Source organism: Octopus bimaculoides, chromosome 4, assembly GCF_046866305.1.
Source record: "Octopus bimaculoides isolate indiv1 chromosome 4, ASM4686630v1, whole genome shotgun sequence".
Taxonomy (NCBI): Eukaryota; Metazoa; Mollusca; class Cephalopoda; order Octopoda; family Octopodidae; genus Octopus; species Octopus bimaculoides.
In genome coordinates, this window is record NC_142931.1 from 20,106,091 (window position 1) to 20,128,413 (window position 22,323).

At 38.1% G+C, this 22,323-nt stretch overlaps 1 protein-coding gene across 9 annotated transcripts in view; it reads right to left on the reverse strand.

The window, feature by feature from the left end:
• LOC106881484 (muscle-specific protein 300 kDa) overlaps positions 1-22,323 on the reverse strand; it is an 815,448-nt gene that overhangs the window by 616,738 nt on the left and 176,387 nt on the right. For all 9 annotated transcript variants that reach the window (XM_089350452.1, XM_014931925.3, XM_089350453.1 and 6 more), the window contains 4 exons: positions 20,429-20,590; positions 14,860-15,077; positions 9,936-10,044; positions 6,505-6,825 (listed from right to left, as the gene is read on the reverse strand). In XM_089350452.1, coding sequence (XP_089206578.1) covers positions 6,505-6,825; positions 9,936-10,044; positions 14,860-15,077; positions 20,429-20,590 — 810 coding nt within the window. The remainder of the gene's footprint in view (positions 1-6,504; positions 6,826-9,935; positions 10,045-14,859; positions 15,078-20,428; positions 20,591-22,323) is intronic.

Genomic DNA, 22,323 nt, shown 5'->3' on the forward strand with positions numbered 1-22,323 from the left:
TAAATTAGCAGTCAGATACTAAAATCAGTTTATATAACAATTTTAATGCCAAGCCACATCAGATCACAGTGTTCTGTGATACAATCTTCTTGTTTTAAAGCGAATCTAAATCAAAACTTTACATCAAAATTTCATGTGAATTTATGTTCTAAACACCATCTTTTTACTAAATTTACTAAATTCTTCATTATTTTAAAATGTAATTGAAACAAAAGCAGTGTAGTTCAACAGGAGTATAGCAACAAAAGAGATAATGCAACCTAAACCATCATCATCATGTCCACTGTTCCATGACTGTACAGGTCAGACAGAATTTGTTGAGGTAGGTTTTTCTACAGCCAGACCGCCCTTCCTGTTGCCAATCCTCATCTGTTTCCAAATAAGATGACATTTGCCCCATGACATGTTTTCACAGAAGATTGGAAATGAACAGTACTGTTTGTATGATGGTGACATTCATTTAGAAACGTCAACGCAAGAAGACACAAACACAACCACACACACACACACACACTCATATATATATATATATATATATATATATATATATATATATATATGTATATATATACACATCCTATAATATATACAATGGGATTCTTTCAGTTTCCATTGACCAAATCCACTCAGAAGACTTTGGTCAGTTCAAGACTATAGAAGACACTTGCCCAAGGTGCCATGCAGTGGGACTGAACCCCAAAATCATGTGCTTAGGAAACTAACTTCTTACCACCCAGCCATGCTGCACCTAAATGTGCATAGAATTATATAATATGGCCCTCAGGCGCAAAGGTACAGCATCTAATGCCTGAGCAGAAGGCTGCTTTTTCAAATCATGTCAGTGTCAAAGGGTCTTTTTTTATAGTGGCCGATGCCAGTGCCACCTGACTGGCTCCCATACCAGTGACGCATAAAAAGCACCCACTACACTTTCGGAGTGGTTAGCATTAGGAGGGGCATCCAGCTGTAGAAACTTTGCCAGAACAGATTGGAGCCTGGCACAGCCTCCAGGCTTGCCAGTCCTCAGTCAAACAGTCCAAACCATGCCAGCATGGAAGGCGGATGTTCAAAGATGGTGATGATGATAGTGATGAATGCACAGGTTGCTGCAGATACATTTTGAAACTATGCAAGCACAATGCACCTCCTATGCACACATGCACACTCCAGAGTACATCTAAATAAAGAATCTATGAGCAAGCCTTCACTCACCAGCACTTAGCTAACCACTCTCTCCTACAACTTGTACTACAGCTGCTGTTGATAACTGTACATGTCTTGCATAAACCCTTTCATTACATTTCCTTCTCCAACAATATCTCTCCCTACTCCATATCTCATGTCTTATATTTGTTATCATATTTCTGAACCCAAGAAATTCACAGACTTTGTCTTTTTAATTAATTTTGAAGACAATCAAGAATTTGGAAGGAGTTTAGCAATATAATTAACATTATCGTTTATTTAACCCTTTAGTATTTAAAATGGGCATATCCAGCCCAAAATATTCTACCTGTTTTACATTCAAACTGACTAGGTCCAGCCTCTCACACCTACCCTACAATGTCATTCAAAATATAAACAATCACATCAGTGAAATCTCAAAGCCGTTAGATAATGCAGGATTAATTCATAATAATGTTAATAAATAAGCCCTACATCCAATAGAGTAATCTGAATGCTAAAGTGTTAAGCTGCTGCTTGGAATACTGAGTTGATTCAAATGAACCTCAGGATCTGAAGATGTGAAAGAATTGAAAACAAAATTGATCTCAGTAGGATTTAAGCCAGAATATAAAAGGAGTTGAGGAAATACTTCAAGCTATTTTGTTTGGTGCTTTACCGATCTAAGAAGAATAACTGCAATAACATTACCAGCTTAAGATAAAAGAGAGAGAGAGAAGCAAGAGAAAGAGAGGGAGGCAAGAGAGAAAGAAGAGTGGGAGGCAAGAAAGAGAAAAAAAAAGGAGAGATGAGAGAGAAAGAGATAAAGTAGATGGATTCAGGCAACAGAGATGGAAAAGAAATACTTCTATTTTTTTTTTTTTTTTCTTTTGTTACCTGTGGCTGTGGAGGGTGGCAGTAGCAATATTCCATATCATCCATGGTGGGTAACAGTAGAAATGTCTCAGAATGTACAACCGATTTAGAACTGGCTAATGGTAGATGTGATTTAAACAGAAAAACTTATGGGTCGTGGATAATGATATAAGATAATTCACGCTGTAAAATCCATCTGTCATAGACAATGGTAGAAGTAACTTAAAAGAAATGTTAGCCAAATAGGTACCAGCAGAGGTGAGGTGTCTCGACAAAAAACACATTATCTGTATTGGGCAACAGGAAAAAGTATTTCAAACTGTAAAATTCACCCTGGTGGTCATCAAGTACAGTAGTAAGTAACGATATGTTCTTTTATCAGTCCATAAGTGAATAGTAGAGATGTAATGACTGTGGAACTAATTAAAAATTGATGTTTGGTTTTTCAGATCAGTGTTCGAGTCAACCCAGAAAAATACAATATCACAATGCTTTTGACTGGGGATGTTTCACTTGTTTTTAGACAATGGCTAAGAGCAAATTGTGTGTATATATAACCATTTGTGCGAATGTGTGTGTTTATGAGAATGAGTATATTTCAGCCCATATCTATCTGTATGTCTAGGTTTGTACTTGTATATATGTGTTCACATATATATATATATATATATATATATATATATATATATATATATATGTGTATGTATGTATGTATGTATGTATGTATGTATGTATGTATGTATGTATGTATATGTGTGTTGACACACACACATATATATATTATTGTTTGTTTTTATGTCGATTTGTAATAGTCCAATGAAGGTTAACAGACTGAAATTTCAAAGTCACTGTCAGCACTCTTCGTGTAAAAGTATAATATGTGGGTATTATATGTATGGTATAATCTGTATGGTATTATACCTACATATGTAGGTATAATCTGAGTGATAAATGTTTGGAAGCAATAGTAACAAAGAATAATCCCACATTAATATCTTGGTGTATCCCTTTATTGCTACCATTTTGTAGCAGAGTTGTGGCTATAATACCTATTCCTCATTATTCCAAACAGTTGTCTTCAATAATTACAGGACACTACATACTGCCTGTATATACATTTCTTCAAATATTTTTCATTTTTTTCTTAAAACAAAACAAAAAAAAAAATCAACTTTTGCCACACAAACAATTTCACTAGAAACCACTACTAAGTTAATTTTAGAAGAATCAAAGGTCAAAGGTCTTATATTCCACATACAACACATGAATAACAATTTGTTTACAGTAGAGAATCAATTATCAACAAATATTGTTCAGGTTCCTAGAGGTTACCCAGTGGTTAAAAAACTTGTTACCATTGCTTCCAAAGTTGAGAATTATATGTTTATTTTTTTTATGCTTTTTTTTATTTCTTTTTTTTTTTTTGTTCTGTGGTTCATTGTTGTTTTCAGAAGTTCCACATTCCACTTCTTGAGAGATTATTGAACAAGAAAGGTCTTAGACTTTGTTCACAGAATAGAATCACTGACTCATAAAAACGTTTTGCTTTGCTTTTCTTATGTATTTTCGAAACATGAACTGAATATAAATCTACAAAATTAATATTCTCCATTTCTTTTTTTTTTTTTTTTTTACTGTTCAAGAAATGAAAAAAAGGAACTTGCTAGAAAAAATAACTAAATCCCCCTCAGATCACATCCTATTAGCTTATTAAAAAGAATAGGAGGGGCACATTGGACAATATAGTCCCTGCTATATTAAAAAAATGGGATGGTCATTGCAAGGACATCTTTAATCATAAGTCTGCTCAATCAAGGCTGATCTGGGGTTAAACAACAATAACTTCTTAACGGGGTATTAGAAAAACAATGTCCCCTCCCCTCAAAATAAAATATATTGATTTCTTTTATAGCTAAGGACCATCATATTAAACAGAATGCTGTAGCCTACCTAAAAATACAACACAATGCTAGTGAACCAATGATGATACCTGCTAAAAGTAACAGTCAAATATCCCTCAAATCATTCCCCAACATCATTGTCATTTAGTGTTTGTTTTCTATGCTAGAATGAGATAGTGGCTTCACAGGACCCAGCAAGCTGCAGCGCTGTGTCAAGTTCCAATGTTAGCTTTGGCTTGGTTTCTACAACTAAATACTTTTCCTTATGCCAACCACTTTACAGTGTGTACTGAGGGTTTTTTTTTTTTAAATATCTTGCAAGACAGGAAAATAACAGGGAAAAGGAAAAATCCCCTTGGACTATGAGGGGGAAGAGTAAGTATTTGAGATGAGGAGGTGGCTTTATGCCATGTTAAAAAAAATAAGAAGATATTGGCTGGATAATGTAGGTCCAGATATTCCTCAAAAATGGAATGGTCATAGCCAGAATGTTTTTGATCATAAGTCTGTCAGACCTAGGATTAAACAACAACAAAGTATCACACTGCATCATTAATGTCACTAATTGGTCTAAAGATCAAATTATCCAAGATATCATCAGTAAAAGCATTAGACAAGCAGCATTAGCTGCTACTACATAGTAGCAGGGCTGTGATTATAGCACTCAGTTTTTGTGATTATAAGGATGTGGGTTCAATTCATGAACTGGGTGATATGTTGTGTCATTAAATAAGATATTTTATTTCACAAAACAAGGAATACGATTAAGCGTCAGCACAAGGAAAAGGATAAAAATACCTTCAGATTATTCTCATTGTTGGTAACAAGTGGGCCATTAAGGTGTTTGCTCTAAGCCTCAGACTTTAGTCTTTTCTTCTTTTATTCTTTCATTTGTTTCAGTCACCTAACTGCAGCCATGCTGAAGCACTGCCTTTAGTTGAAGAAATCGACCCCAGGACTTATTCTTTGTAAGCATAATACTTATTCTATCGGTCTCTTTTGCCGAACCGCTAAGTTATGGGGATGTAAACACACCAACATCGGTCATAAGCAATGGTGGGGGGGGGGGACAAATTCACACACACACAAAAATACGCACACACACACACACACACACACACACACACACACACACAAACATACGCACACACACATACACACTGCTGAGACCCCTTCGGTCATGACTGACCATGGGATTGCACCTAGAAAGTTACCCTCCCAGGTACAAGTCCGGGCAATGATGTTTATGGAAGACCAGCAGTCGCCCATGAATACTGGCCTCCCCTCTCCATGCCACCACTGTTATCCAAGGGAAAGGCAAAGGCCAATACGGCTTGGCACCTGTGATGTCGCACCTCATTTCTACAGCTGAGTAAACTGGAGCAACGTGAAATAAAGTGTCTTGCTCAAGAACACAACACGCAGCCCGGTCTGGGATTCAAACTCACAACATCACAATTGTAAGCTCGACGCTCTAACCACTGAGCCATGCACCTTCACACACACACACACACACACACACACACACACACACACATATTCGTTATAAGATTATAAGTCAGAAAGAGCATACCCTAAAATAAATAGAGGAGTTGCTTATTTTTGTTTTGCAGAGAACAGTTATTGTTCAGAGAAATTGTTTGATATGTCTAGTTCACGCTAGATATAAAACCAATGGTATTTCTCTAAATTTATTATATTACAAATACAAAAATAAACATAAATATATATATATATGACGGGTTTCTTTTAGTTTCTGTCTACCAAATCCACTCACAAGACTTTAGTCAGCCCGAGGCTATAGTAGAAGACACTTGCCCAAAGTGCCATGCAGTAGGACTGAACCTGGAACCATGTGGTTGGAAAGCAAGCATCTTACCACAGCCACTCTAATGAATTTGAGGGCCATTGAGTAGTTGATGACTTTTAGGTAGTTTTTTTATGTTACGAGTTCATCAATTTTTGCTGACATAAACACCTTGAAGATATGCCTTCACTATCTCTCCCTTTTTCCCAGCTGATAAAACCATGTATTCACCTCTTCAGCAAGACATTTGTTCCTGTCCCCTCTACCAGACTTTCACCTCCTTCTATACCATACAATAGCCCACTCTGTGGAAGGGCTTTGTCCTCTGAGTACTTGGTGACCTCTATAGTGCTGGTGCCATGAAAAAAGTCACCCAGTACACTTTGTGAAGTGGTTAATACCAGGAAAGGCCTGCAGCTGCAAAAACCATGCCAAAGCAGACAGTGGAGCTCAGAGCAGCCCTCTGGCTCATCAGTTCCTTTTGAATCATCCAACCCATACCAGAATGGAAAAAGGGATATTAAATGATGATGATGAGGAGGATGATAAGTATTGTCAATGATGAAAATGAGAGGGACAGTGGTACACAAAGATATTTTTATATGCATGATATAATATAAAGTAGCCATGAGAAAACATTAATAAAGCATCAAAAATTCGCTATAACAAAATGAAATTGCTGTCTCCTCTCGTAAATGTATAAAACATGTTGAATTAAGCTACTGAGCTATATACAATAAAGATTTATAAGCTTACCTCATGTTCATGTAACATGGTTTGAGCATCTTCAAGTCTATCGACATAGGGTATTTCAACAATGGCACGATGTGTCTCTTCAAGCCAATGAGATTTACGATCTAAGTCATCACGAAATTGGAAGCATTTGGTAAATATTAGAGATTTGGAGGATATCTCAACTACACCAGGTTTAAGGTTGTTGAATTTCTCCAATATAATTTTCAGGTTATTGGATTCTTTCTGCAGACTTTTATCTTCGGTATCTTCAAGAAGATTGTTCAAATTTTGGCTCAACCATTTTGCTTCTTCACCATATTTATCCATATCTTTCTGCATTTCCTGAAGAAAGAGCAATTAAGTGTAAATATTTAACAGAAATTAGTAAGAGGGAAAGAGAAACTATAATTTAGAATATTCAAATAAAGAGTCGCAGCATGCCATGAGACAATAGGCATGCGGAGACTACAATGCCATTCCAATTCTTAGCTGAAGCCAGTTCATTTGCTTCACATTCACCAATAATGTCCTCTTTAAAAAAATCTTATTTGTTCAATAGGTTAAGTTTTGTATTTCTTATGGGTATGGTTGTGTGGTTAAGAAGTTTGCTTCCTAACCATGTGGTCTCGGGTTCATTCCCTCTGTGTGGCACTTTGGATAAGTGTCTTCTATAACCCCAGGTTGACCAAAGCCTTGTGAGTGGATTTCATAGAGGGAAACTTAAAGAAGCCTGTTACACAAACACACACACACGTGTGTGTGTGTGTGTGTGTGTGTTACACTTGTTTTGACATCACTTGATTGCTGTAAACAAGCATCACTGTCATACAAGTGATGTTGTTCATTTCCAGTCTTCCATGTAAAACATATCTGGCCATGAGGAATTATTACCTTACTTGGAAACAGGCAAGAGTTGGTGAGAGAGTGGGCATCCAGCAGCAGAAAAATCTATCTCTATAAACTCTGTCTACCCCATGCCAGCATAGAAAAATGGATAGTAAATGATGATGATGATGATGATGATGATGATGATGGGAGAATCTATTTCAAATTTTAGTCCATCAGGGTCATTTAATTAGAACCAATAATGCACTGAATGACTATAGGAGAACCAAGATGAGTACACAGACTTGGAATGAAAGAAGAGTGAAAGAAACAGAGGAAGATACAGAAAAATAACAAATTGACAAATGAACAATATTTTTGTTGTTTCTTTAACATTCACTTTTCTATGATATTGTGACACATTTACATGGCTGCAAATGCAGAGACTTATATATAATACTAGACTGTTTCACAGTTGGCTGATCCTCATAAAGCACTGACTACTCAACTGTGAAGAAAATAAAAAGCAAAGAAACTAGTGCAATAAAATAGAAAGTAGTACTTTTAATAGTCAAGAATGTTAACCATGACATGTAGAACAATGTCTGTAAGACACAGTATGGAGCCAGTAACTTATGGCTGAATGCCTGGCTGACCTTTAATCCAGTACATTATCTAGAATAGCATTTTGTCAAACCTCCTTAACATATATTTTGTTCTGTAACGGCTAATTTAATTTGGAATTTTTGTTCATAAGTCAGAAGTTCAAATCCATGGCAAATATGTTTTGGCTTGCTTCACTATTCAGAAGAGATATCAGGTTATCTTATGAGTTCATTTTAGTTTGTAACATTTAAACTATAAAGTTAATTGTATCTTATATCAAATAAAATAATATGTGTACAGCCAGCCATCACTCCTGAGTGAGTATAGCTTGGTAATGTGTAACATGCTTTCACCAATTGTTCAGGTACCTGTGTAGACATGAGCAGAAATAGACACCTTCTCAGGCCCTTCTCAGCGGCGGCGGCGGTGGCGGTGGCATCATCATCATCATTGTTTAACGTTCGTTTTCCATGATGGCATGGGTTGGACGGTTTGACTGAGGACTGGCAAGCCAAGAAGGCTGCACTAGGCTCCAATCTGATCAAGTATTTTTTTTTTTATCCTTACCCTCTTTTCAATTACTGAACCATTAACAAATATATGTACAGTTTATGAACATCTATCCCAATTCTATACACACAAACTAATGCAATTTATAAACACAATTTTCACAATTCTATGTACAACCCAAATATACACCCATCATCATCATCATCTAATGTCCGTTGTCCATGCTGGCATGGGCTGGATGGTTTGACTGGGTTGGCATGCCGGAAAGCTGCATCAGACTCCAGTCTGATTTGGCATGGTTTTCTACAGCTGGATGCCCTTCCTAATGCCAACCACTCCGAGAGTGTAATGGGTGTTTTTACATGCCACCAGCACAGGTGCCATTTGCGTGACACCAGTGTGCATTTACATGCCACTTGTATGGGTGCCAATTTGCATGACACCAGTATCTGCTCCAACTCCAATTTTGCTTGGCTTGATGGGTCTTCTTCTCATGCGCAACATAATGCCAAAGGACTTGGTCATTGCCTCCATGAGGCTCAAAACTTGAAAGGAACTCGGCCACTTTGCCTCATATATATATATATATATATATATATATATATATATATATCATTAGCATACACATTAGTGCCAATAAAATAAAACTTAAGCAGTTATCACAACCTTTCCTGATCCCAATGTCTTTTAACATTTTTGCAGCCATATTTCTGTTGAAATACACTACCTCTGCTTCAATTAATTTTGAAGATAATGAAGAACATAGTAAAATGACTTTGTTATTATTAAGATGGTGTTTACAGCATAAATTTATGGAGGTTTTAATTTAAATCTCTTCAAAACAGGAAATTTATATCATAGAACCAGAGGCAATCCAGGCAGTGGGGTATCAAAAAAGTTAAATAAATCAACTTTTTGTTCATCTTGTGTAAATAGTGTTTATATTTTGTTTAATTTCATGTCAAGACTATTCCACAAACTCACTCCACAGTTTCTTTAGATTAACCTTTCCACTCAAATCATAACCCCCACGATCCTACTTTACTCTTTTACTCTTTTACTTGTTTGTCTTTTGACTGTGGCCATGCTGGAACACCGCCTTTTAGTCGAGCAAATCGACCCCAGGACTTATTCTTTAGAAGCCTAGTACTTATTCTATCGATCTCTTTTGCCGAACCGCTAAGTTACGGGGACATAAACACACCAGCATCGGTTGTCAAGCGATGTTGGGGGGACAAACACACACATACAAACATACACACACACATACATATATATATACATATATACGACGGGCTTCTTTCAGTTTCCATCTACCAAATCCACTCACAAGGCTTTGGTCGGCCCGAGGCTATAGTAGAAAACACTTGCCCAAGATGCCGCGCAGTAGGACTGAACCCGGGACCATGTGGTTGGTAAGCTAGCTACTTACCACACAGCCACTCCTGAATTTTTCATATATTGAATTATTTTGGCATTAAGTCGAAAACATTAAAAATTTCAATACAAACCTGAAATTCTGAATACACTTTCTGATATTCATCATCTGGAAGGCTTTTTTTCTGCATTTCTATGAGAAGTAGTTCCATTCTGGAAATTTTCTGAGAGAAGACCTCCAGTCTATGATAAAAGACAAAAACAGAATATGTAATTGATCTTGTGAAGATGAATCAGAAATATACACAAAGCCTACAAAGAATATCATTAAACATCTAGGTACAGGCATTGTTGTATGGTTACAAAGCTTGTTTCCCAGCTACATGGTTTCTTCTGCTATAGCCCCATGCCAACCAATACCTTATGGGTGGAATTTACAAGCAGAAACTGAAAGAAACCTCTCTCTCTCTCTCTCTCTCTTTGTGTGTGCATGTGCATGTGTGTTTTGATATTGCGTGTTTGTTGTAACTGAATGTCATTCATTTCTAATATGTTGTATCTAAACATCTCTAGCCAAGGGAAAATATTACTTTGCTTGGAAACAGGTAAGGGTTGGTGACAGAAAAGGCATCCAGCCATAGAAACATCTCTCTCAAACTTTATCCAAGCCATCCAAGCATGAAAAAGTGAAAGTTAAAACAATGATGATGTTGGTTATTTTTCTAATGGGAAAAAAAATTTGTAACAATGTTTTAAGGTAACAAACTGATAGAATTGTTAGAAAATAGATTAACAGCTCTTTCATATTTGTTCAGGATCTCAATGATCTGAGTTCAAATCCTGCCAAAGTCAACTTTGTCATACATCTTTTCATTATCATCCTTATCATCATCATCATTATCATCAATAAATAAATTATCACCCCATAATGGTGAACTGATGGAATTGCTAATGGTTGGCAGGATGTCTTGTAGAATCTCTTCTAATCTCTCTTCATTTCTTTTTGTTTTGAGTCAAAATTCTACTTTGGAATTCAAACTTTATCAACAACCAATCACAATTAATCACCTGATCATTGAACCACAAGTGATAATGAAAATAGCTACTGCAGTCAGATGAGGGTGATGTTGATGATGATGATGACGAAAAAGAAAATGATGATGATGATGATGAAAAAGAAAATGATGATGATGATGATGATGATGATGATGATGATGATGATGATGTTTGAGATCAATATTGGCAAAAGAAATTTTCAAAATTATTGTTATTGTCATTTAGCTTCAAGGATCAGCACCTAATACAGCAGACCAACGTTCAAAGACATTCCAGCCATGATCATCCCATCTTTTTTTTTTAGACATAATATGCCTCAGTCTACATTATCTAAAGTTCTTTTATAAGACAGTAAGATGTGGTGTGAGGGTGATTTGACTGCGCTTTCTAACAGCTCAAACAACTACATAGCAGCTCACAGAAAGTAATGTTGTTAAGAGTCTCTGTTATAGTTACCATATTTGCCTACTCTTTTACTTGTTTCAGTCATTTGACTGTGGCCATGCTGGAGCACCGCCTTTAGTCATGCAAATCGACCCCAGGTCTTATTCTTTGTAAGCCTAGTACTTATTCTATTGGTCTCTTTTGCCGAACCGCTAAGTTACGGAGACGTAAACACACCAGTATCGGTTGTCAAGCGATGCTGGGGGAGTACCCACTACACTCTCAGAGTAGTTGGCGTTAGGAAGGGCATCCAGCTATAGAAACTCTGCCAAATCAGATTGGAGCCTGGTGTAGCCATCCGGTTTCACCAGTCCTCAGTCAAATCATCCAACCCATGCTAGCATGGAAAGCGAACGTTAAATGATGATGATGATGATGATGACATATATACGACGGGCTTCTTTCTACCAAATCCACTCACAAGGCTTTGGTCAGCTCGAGGCTATAGTAGAAGACACTTGCTCAAGGTGCCACGCAGTGGGACCGAACCCGGAACCATGTCGTTTGTAAGCAAGCTAGTTATCACACAGCCATTCCTACGCCTAAGCCACACAACTCTATACCTGAATTTAACTGGAAAAATGGGGTGTGGCTTACACACAAAGCAAAGCTAAAGCTATGATGGGAAAAAAATTTTGCATTGAGATTCAACACTAAATTGAGTAAATATGATAATGATATCTATATATATAAAAATGAGAATGTCTGTCTGTCTGTCTGTCTGTGTGAATCCCTAAAACTCGAGAACTACGCAACCAATTTCATTCAAATTTTACACATGCCTTACTTAGGGTTCCAGTTGTGTTTTAGTAAAAAAAAATTATTAACTTCTTGCAGAGTTCGAGCACACGGCAACATAATATCTCCTCCACTATTTAAGTATTACGTGTCAAAAGTGAAACAAAAACACTCATGTCAAATACTTTCACTTTAAAAATGAAACTATTCCACTAACTGAAACAATCACATTTCGATACTGTAGTGACAGATACTTTCACAGAGAGAGAAAGAGAGAAAGAGAGAGACAGAAAGAGAGAGAGAGAGAGATGTATATGTATACATATACATGTATATGTACACCATTTCGATACTGTAATGACAGATACTTTCAGAGAGAGAGAGAGAGAAAGAGAGAAAGAGAGAGAGAAAGAGAGAGAGAGAGAAGAGAGAGAGAGAGAGAAAGAGAGAGAGAGAGAGAGAGAGAGAGAGAGAGAAAGAGAGAGAGAGAGAAAGAGAGAGAGAGAGAGAGAGATGTATATGTATACATATAGATGTACACGTATATGTATATATATATAGATCTATACATACATGTATATGTATACATATGTGTAGATGTATATATATATATATATATATATATAGATGTACATGTAATATGTACACCTATATACATATATACATGCATACAGATATCTATACATATATACACCCATCACACACACATACACATGCACACAAACACACACATTAGTCATTTGTTTTCTTATCCAAAACTACGTCAAAAGTACTGAATGGATCTTTATAAAATTTGGAAATTATATTCTTTGCATAACGGCCATAACTCCCATGAAAATTCATATATTTTTGATGTTGATGAAATTTTAACCCGAACATAACAGATGAGCATTATTTAGAAAATGATGTCACACGTTATCGAGGCTACCATTCTTTCTGGATGTGCAAAAGGGGATGACGTCTTTATTCCAAGAATTCCTCTTACTCCATCAGGAGCAGACATTCCTTTTACATTCAGAAGACTACAATTCCCCCTTCGTGTGACTTTTGCCATGTCCATAAACAAATATCAGGGTCAAACACTGTCTGTAGCTGGTCTTCTCTTGGAAGAGCCCTGCTTCTCACATGGACAACTGTATGTTGGCTGCTCAAGAGTGGGCAGCAACAAAAAACCTATTTGTATATGCTCCACAAGGGAAAACAAGGAACATAGTTTACAATGAGGTGTTATAATCACAACAGCAAGAAAGTATGTACATGATCACCTTCCTTTACAAAACTTCATTGACTCTCATATATTTATATTGATATACATATATATATGTGTGTTTGGGTGCGTGTGTGTATATACATCTCTATATATAAAGATGATGCGTAGTCTAGACGGCGTTTTTAGATTTCATTATTCTCTTTAACCCGGGCAACGCCGGGTATTTCTGCTAGTTCATTATAAAGTTGAGAAAGAAAGAGCTTTGAAGGAGAAAATAAGTTTCAGAAAGGTAAAAATTTTTATGAATTTTCATCACTAAAAGTCTATTTAATCAGAAAATCTCATCCATTAAATCCTAATTATGCAAGACAGAGTAATTATATTTTTACAATATGGATCGGCCCCTGGACTGGCTCATGTGCGGGCGACACATGAAATCTTTCGAGCGAGATCGTTGCCAGTGCCCCTGGACTGGCTCATGTGCGGGCGACACATGAAATCTTTCGAGCGAGATCGTTGCCGGTGCCCCTGGGCCGGCTCCTGTGCGGGTGACACATGAGGTTTTTCGAGCGAGATCGTTGCCGGTGCCCCTGGACTGGCTCATGTGCGGGCGAGACATGAAATCTTTCGAGCGAGATTGTTGCCAGTGCCCCTGGACTGGCTCTTGTGCGGGTGACACATGAAATGTTTTGAGCAGGACGGGATCATTGCCAGTGCCCCTGGACTGGCTCATGTGCAGGCGACACATGAAATCTTTCGAGCAGGATCGTTGCCAGTGCCCCTGGACTGGCTCATGTGAGGGCGACACATGAAATCTTTCCGAGCGGGATCGTTGCCGGCGCCCTTGGGCTGGCTCTTGTGCGGGCGACACATGAGGTTTTTCGAGCGAGATCATTGCCAGTGCCCCTGGACTGGCTCTTGTGCTGGTGACACATGAAATTTCTTCGAGCGAGATCGTTGCCGGTGCCCCTGAACTGGCTCTTGTGTGGGGTTGTTGTAGGATTTTTGAGCGAGATCGTTGCTGGTGCCCCTGGACTGGCTCTTGTGGGATTAAGTCGATTAAATCGACCCCAGTGTGTAACTGGTACTTAATTTATCGACCCCGATAGGATGAAAGGCAAAGTCGACCTCAGCGGGATTTGAACTCAGACCGTAACAGCAGATGAAATACCGTTAAGCATTTCGCCCAGCATGCTAACGTTTCTGCCAGCATGCCGCCATCAAATCACACTTCTATTAATGATAATTTCATCTAAGCTGAAGGGAGTTCCAGTGACTAAGTTTGTTGGGGTTTTGGGGCTATCTTTGTCATCAACACTGCACAGAGTCAATACTGTCATCTCTTGCTCACTCAGTATTCCTACTTGTAAATAACATCATCATTGTTTAATGTCTGTTTTCCATGCTGGTATGGGCCTAGCACTTTGACAGGAGCTGGACAGCTGGAGAGCTATCCAGACAGACAATTGAAGTCTGGACAGATCTCCAGCTCCTACTTGTAAATAAGTCCCCGTAAATAAGTACCATAATTTTCAAGGATGCATATGTCATAGTATGTTTCTTAAGTTGGCTCCAAATATTTGATTGCTCCATATATACAGATGTCTTACCTTATGCTGTATTGTTCCCATCGTTTAGGAAGTTGTTTCAGTTCCACCTGAGAAGTATTGATAACCTTACGCAGGCTTTTCCATTCTGAGTCCAGTTTGTCATATTCGGTTGTCAGAGTTTGGTTCTGGCGGTCAAGAGATGAGAAATCAAAACAGATTTGGTGCATTGCTTCCAGCTGTGCTTCATGTGAAGTGTAGAATGAGTCAGTAAAATATTTCTGAAATCAAAAGAGAATGAAAATTATTCAGAATTATCAGGAAAATTGATACCGTTCAGTTTTAGTTTATAGAAACAGACCAATACCAAAACTGAATTTTAATTTCCCTGGTGCACTTGCCAGGTAAGTAATCTGATCTGTGGCCATTGTTGAAATGAAAAGAATTACAGCCATTCAGAAACACACAATGACTGTTAATTTCATTTAAGCATATATATTATATGGTGTCAAAATTTTTGTCATGCTAACTACAACCTGACCACTGACACAGTTCCAGTGACCAAATCACAATTAGAGCAGTGAAAAATTTAATGTTTAAGTGAAGTTAACAGACTTATGTGTTTTTGAATGGCTAATGTGTGTCTTCCGTGCTGTAATTGTTTTAGATTAATTTATTTGCTAGTTCAGCTTAAATGATGAATAATGGTTATGAGGTTAAGGTGTTAACCTACAAACCACACAGACAGCATCATCGGTTTTATGTTTGACCTGTTGATGCTGGAATGGGTTGGTTGAGACTTAGTTGAGACAGTATTCTATGGTCAGATGCCCTTTTTACTGCCAACCATTTTGGTTTCCAAGTAAGGTGTATATATTTCTGGGGTTTTTGTATGATGAGCTATGCAACGACTGAACATGTTTCTATGGCAATTATAAACAATGTCAAGATATATAAATATATGTACACACCACAAACACATACATAAAGAGACAGGGGGAGAGAGAGAGAGAGAGAAAGAGAGAGAGATACAAGTGAACCCACATCTATTTTTTTCTCATAAGGATAAATATGAATCTCCTAGATTCTATTCTGCTATTTCCTTTCTCAACTCCTTTGTAAAAATTTTGTTTATACTTCTTACACTGAAGAGTACAGTGATATATAATTAACTTAATTAACTCAATTCAACCATGAATTTACATGATTTTTATATCTCTGTACGAAACGATCGTCTGCATGAATTAAAATTCTCTTATATATTTTAACATCACTTCTCCATTTTTAACAAAATTGTTGAGTTTTATGGGATTTCTTTCCATAAATTCACAACACATCATATATACGTAGATATACATACATATATATATATATATATATATATATATATATATATATATATATATATATATATATATGTAAATATATAAAAACAAAAGGATAAAGAGAGCAAAGGTAAGGTTGAAGAATTTTATGGATAGAGTCTTACAGCTGTTTCTGGGAAGATCCAGTACTTCCCTTCATCGGAGACAGAAAAAATAAAGTTATCTATTATTATATCCATAGGCGGATATTTTTAGTATGAAGTGGTAAAGAGTGTGATGTGCTGAAAAAGAGAGAACAATACTTGAAGAGTAGTTTCATTCCAGTGGTAAATATCCGTGTAGAAATTCGTGCAGATTAATCCTTGTGTGAATAATCCGGAAGGATTAATCTGCACGAATTTCTACACGGACACTTACCACTGGAATGAAACTACTCTTCAAGTACTGTTCCCTCTTTTTTCAGCACATCACACTCTTTACCACTTCATGCTAAAAATATCCGCCTATGGATATAATAATAGATAACTTTATTTTTTCTGTCTCCGATGAAGGGAAGTACTGGATCTTCCCAGAAACAGCTGTAAGACTCTATCCATAAAATTCTTCAACCTTACCTTTGCTCTCTTTATCCTTTTGTTTTTATATATTTACATATACACACGCTAATACACGACTTATAATCCCCAATCCTGTTCATACAACGATTGGGGCAAACTAATCGGTATACAGCACTTACTCGGTATTACCTGTATCCTCCGGGGTTTGGTTAAATCCTATACCCTCCTCAACCTTATATATATATATATACATATACACATATATATATATATATATATATATATATATATATATATATATATATATACATACATATATACATACATATATATATATATACATATATATATATACATACATATATATACATACATACATATATACATCATCATCATCGTTTAACGTCCGCTTTCCATGCTAGCATGGGTTGGACGATTTGACTGAGGACTGGTGAAACCGGATGGCAACACCAGGCTCCAGTCTGATTTGGCAGAGTTTCTACAGCTGGATGCCCTTCCTAACGCCAACCACTCAGAGAGTGTAGTGGGTGCTTTTACGTGTCACCCGCACGAAAACGGCCACGCTCGAAATGGTGTCTTTTATGTGCCACCCGCACAAGCCAGTCCAGGGGCACTGGCAACGATCTCGCTCGAAAATCCTACAGGAGCCAGTCAGGCGGTACTGGCAACGGCCACGCTCAAAATGGTGCATCTCATGTGCCACCCGCACAAGAACCAGTCCAGGGGCACTGGCAACGATCTTACTTGGCTTGCCGGGTCTTCTCACGCACAGCCCATTTCCAAAGGTCTCGGTCCGTAGTCATCGCCTCGGTGAGGCCCAATGTACGAAGGTCTTGCCTCACCACCTCAGCCCAGGTCTTCCTGGGCCTACCTCTTCCACGGGTTCCCTCAACTGTTAGGGTGTGGCACTTTTTCACGCAGCTATCCTCCTCCATTCTCACCACATGTCCATACCAGCGCAATCGTCTCTCTTGCACGCCACAACTGATGCTTCTAATGTTCAGCTTTTCTCTCAAGATACTTACACTCTGACGGGTATTCACATTGACATTACACATCCAACGGAGCATACTGGCTTCGTTCCTTGCGAGCTTACGTATGTCCTCAGCAGTTACAGCCCATGTTTCACTGCCATGTAGCATGGTTGTTCGTACGCATGCGTCATACAGTCTGCCTTTTACTCTGAGTGAGAGTCCCTTTGTCGCCAGCAGGGGTAAGAGCTCTCTAAACTTTGCCCAGGCTATTCTTATTCTAGCAGCTACACTTTCAGCGCACCCACCCCCACTACTAACTTGGTCGCCCAGATAGCGGAAGCTATCGACTACCTCTAGTTTTTCACCCTGGAATGAGATAGAAGTTGTTTCCTGTTTGTTTGCAGTCTTTATTGCACCTGAACATCTGCCACAAACAAAAACTAACTTGCTAGTTAACCTGCCTTTGATGTTGCTGCACCTCTTATGTGTCCATAGCTTGCACCGGGTACATCTTATAGAGTTACTACCTACTCCTTTTCTACATACTGAGCAGGGCCATCTACCTGAAGGGGTTTGTGTTTTATCTACCTTCCTACTTATTAGGATTTTGGTTTTAGCTAGGTTGACTCTAAGGCCCTTCAATTCTAGACCTTGCTTCCACACCTGAAACTTCTCCTCTAGTTCTGATAGTGACTCCGCAATTAGGGCAAGGTCATCAGCATAGAGGAGCTCCCAGGGGCAACCTGTCTTGAACTCCTCTGTGATTGCCTGGAGGACTATGGTAAATAATAGGGGGCTGAGGACGGAACCTTGGTGGACCCCTACCTCTACCCGGAATTCATTGCTGTACTCATTTCCAACCCTCACCTTACTGGCCGCATCTCTGTACATGGCTCGCACAGCTCTCACTAGCCATTCTTCTATCCCAAGTTTCCTCATTGACCACCAGATAAGGGATCGGGGGACCCTGTCAAAGGCTTTCTCCATGTCAACGAAAGCCAGGTACAGAGGTTTATCCTTGGCTAGGTATTTCTCTTGCAACTGTCTCACTAGAAATAAGGCATCAGTAGTGCTTTTACCTGGCACGAACCCAAACTGCATCTCATCTAAATTGATTCGCTCCCTAATTAGTTGGGCTATGACCCTCTCTGTAACTTTCATAACCTGATCTAACAGCTTGATGCCTCTGTAATTATTTGTATCTAAAGCGTCCCCTTTACCTTTGTAGCAGTTGACTATGATGCTGCTACACCAGTCATAGGGTATGACTCCTTCGTGTATCACCTGGTTCGTAATACGGGTGACTAGGCTATAGCCAACACTGCCAGATATTTTGAGCATCTCTGCAGTGATTCCTGATGGGCCGGGGGCTTTCCCGGTCTTCATACTCTTAATTGCTTTATCTACCCTGGTACTATCAACTCGGATAGCTGGTCCCTCTATTGGGTCGACATAAGGCAGGCTCTCTTTCTCCCATTCATTCATACATACATATATATATATATATATACATACATATATACATACATATATATATATATATATACATACATATATATATATTCACCCATTTAGCATACTGATTTTTTTGTCAAATGTAATGCTTATTTTTTTTTTTCACATTGTTTTGAATTTATCGTGCATTATCTTGTAGCTTCAAGAATTCAATGAAGTGACTGTTTATTTTGATAATGACATTGTAGAGTAGATGTGAAAGGTCAGATCTTGCCAGTTTGAGCATAGAACAGGTAGAATATTTGGGCTGGATGTGGTTGGCTTAAATGCTAAAGCTTAAACCATTATGTTATTCCTTTGTGTAAATCACATTAACTTCCTCGCTCTACTGTCCCAGACTAATGAAATATAGGTTCCAGTCTTATCTTAATGACAAATCAGTTAGCAGTAAAAAGGACACTTGCTCCAACATAAAAACACACCCTACCCTTATAAGCAGTGACAAGGAAAACAAAATAAGAGACAAATAAAGATTGATGTATTCTAAATCTTGAGAAGCGTAGGAGTGGCTGTGTGGTAAGTAGCTTGCTACCAACCACATGGTTCCGGGTTCAGTCCCACTGCATGGCACCTTGGGCAAGTGTCTTCTACTATAGCCTCAGGTCAACCAAAGCCTTGTGAGTGCATTTGGTAAATGAAAACTGAAAGAAGCACGTCATATATATATATATATATATATGTGTGTGTGTGTGTGTGTGTGTGTGTGTGTATGTGTGCGTATATGTTTGTGTGTCTATGTTTGTTCCCCCAACATTGCTTGACAACCGATGGTGGTGTGTTTACGTCCCCGTAACCTAGCGGTTAGGCAAAAGAGACCGATAGAATAAGTACTAGGCTTACAAAGAATAAGTCCTGGGGTCAATTTGCTCGACTAAAGGTGGTGCTCCAGCATGGCCGCAGTCAAATGACTGAAACAAGTAAAAGCATAAAAGCGTAAAGGCTTTTGAAATCTGATGTTTAGTTTCAGTTTCATAGACAAGATGTCAGTCTATGTTTATATGTAACATTCCCTGATGGTTTCTATTTACTTCAGACAGAAATGAGGTAATGTAAAAAAAAAAGGGTTCTGTCCAGAAACATCATGAAACGCCAACAATAGATCTGTACATGAGACTCTGGACAGATACTTGTATAGCAAAATAGTCTTAGAATAAGATGGTGACAATTGCATTCATTGTAATGTAGTGATTAATAAAAGTCTGACAAAAATTCTTTAAAAAAAATTTTTTTTTTTTTTTACCTTGTGTTTCTGAAGTGCTTCTTCTGCATGGTCACCACTGGCCAACTTTTGTCTGTTTTGTTCGACGATAACTTTCGCTTCATTAATGGAGTCATGGAAATGAGATTTTTTATAGTGAAACTCTAAATACATTTGCCTGGCAGGAATTTGGGATTCCAGTTCCTTCAAAACAAAAATAAATAGAAACAAGAGATCAGATAAATAAAAGAGTTTCCTTTTTCATTTTAATTAGCTAGGCAGCTAATTATAACTTCAGTGATTGTTCAATTACTGTCTTCCTATATCTGTAGTGATGGATTTTGTCTTAGCATGTGGTTGCCAGTGAGTACATGCTACTGACAAAGCACAAAGAAGCAGAAATGTGTGTCTAACACTCTCAATGCCCAGCTGAATGACATTCATGCTACTCATACATTTGTGTTTTTAAACACAGTACGTTCGTAGGGGATATTATCTCAAGATGAAAACTGAAAATTAATTTGCCTTTCACAATATATTTGCATTAAGCATTAAATATGATGTGATATATATATATATCGTGATCGTTGCCAGAGCCACGGATTGGCTCCCGTGCCAGTGGCACATAAAAAGCACCATTCAAACATGATCGTTGCCAGCGTCGCTTTACTGGCACATGTGCCAGTGGCACGTGAAAAACAACTGAGTGGGATTACAGTAGAGAGGGAGGCAGCTTTATGCTAGGTGATGAAAGGTTAAAGTATGAAGGAAGGAGCTAGAACAGGTTTCTTACTGCAGAGGAGATACATAGCTACTCAATTATACAAGAGTGAGTGAGAGTAATTAGTGTAAAGCAGGGAAAAAGAGATAAAGATAAGGGTGACAAGATGACAGGGTGGGCCCTAGGCAGAAGAAAAAGTGTGGCTGTTGCCAATGCCGCCGCACCGGCTCCCATGTAGGTAGCACGTGAAAACACCTTTTGAGTGTGGTCATTGCCAGAACCTCTTGACTGGCCCTCATGCCGGTGGCAGGTAAAAGCACCCACTACACTCTTGGAGTGGTTGGCGTTAGGAGGGGCATCCAGCTGTAGAAACTTTGCCAGATCAGATTGAGCCTGGTGCAGCCTTCTGGCTCACCAGTCATCAGTCAAACTGTCCAACCCATGCCAGCATGGAAAGCAGATATTAAACGTAGATGATGATGAGATACATTGCTTTTGTTGCACATAATGCATTTTTATTCAACCAGGTGGCTAACTGCAACCTCAGTGATTTTTTTTAACCACTGGTTTCCTATATAAGTAGTGACAAATTTTGTCTTAGCATGCAGTCGGCAGTGGGTGTGTGCAATTGACAAAGCCCAAGGAGGCAGAAATGCACATGTGGCATTCTTACAGCTGCTGCTGTATGAATTTCATTAACTACTGGTATATTTGTGTTTTTAAACATGGTATTTCCATAAGAGCTGTTATCTCTGAATGAACACCTCAGTTAATTAGCTTTTCATGATGTATTTGTATTAAGTATGATACAGAGATGACTATTTTATTTTCAGCTTCATAAAAATAGAGTTGTATTCAAAGCTTGTAAGAACCATATTAGTAAGGCTGATACTGTTGTTTAGACGCAAGTCAATCCTGACTGAGCAGTAGAGCACTGAACTGAATGCCCTGTGGTATTTTTCCTAAGTCCCTTCACTCTGAGTTCTAACCTCGAGGTCAATTTTGCATTTCATTCTTTCATTCATCCATCATCGCTTTAACATCCACTTTTCCATTCTTGCATAGGTCAAACAGAGTTTATTAAGGCAGATTCTTCTACAGCTGGATGCCTTTCCTGTCACCAACACTCATCTGTTTCCAGACAAAGTAATATTTCTTCATGGCCAGACATGTTTTCACAGAATATTGGAAATGAATGAATGAAGGACACTGCTTG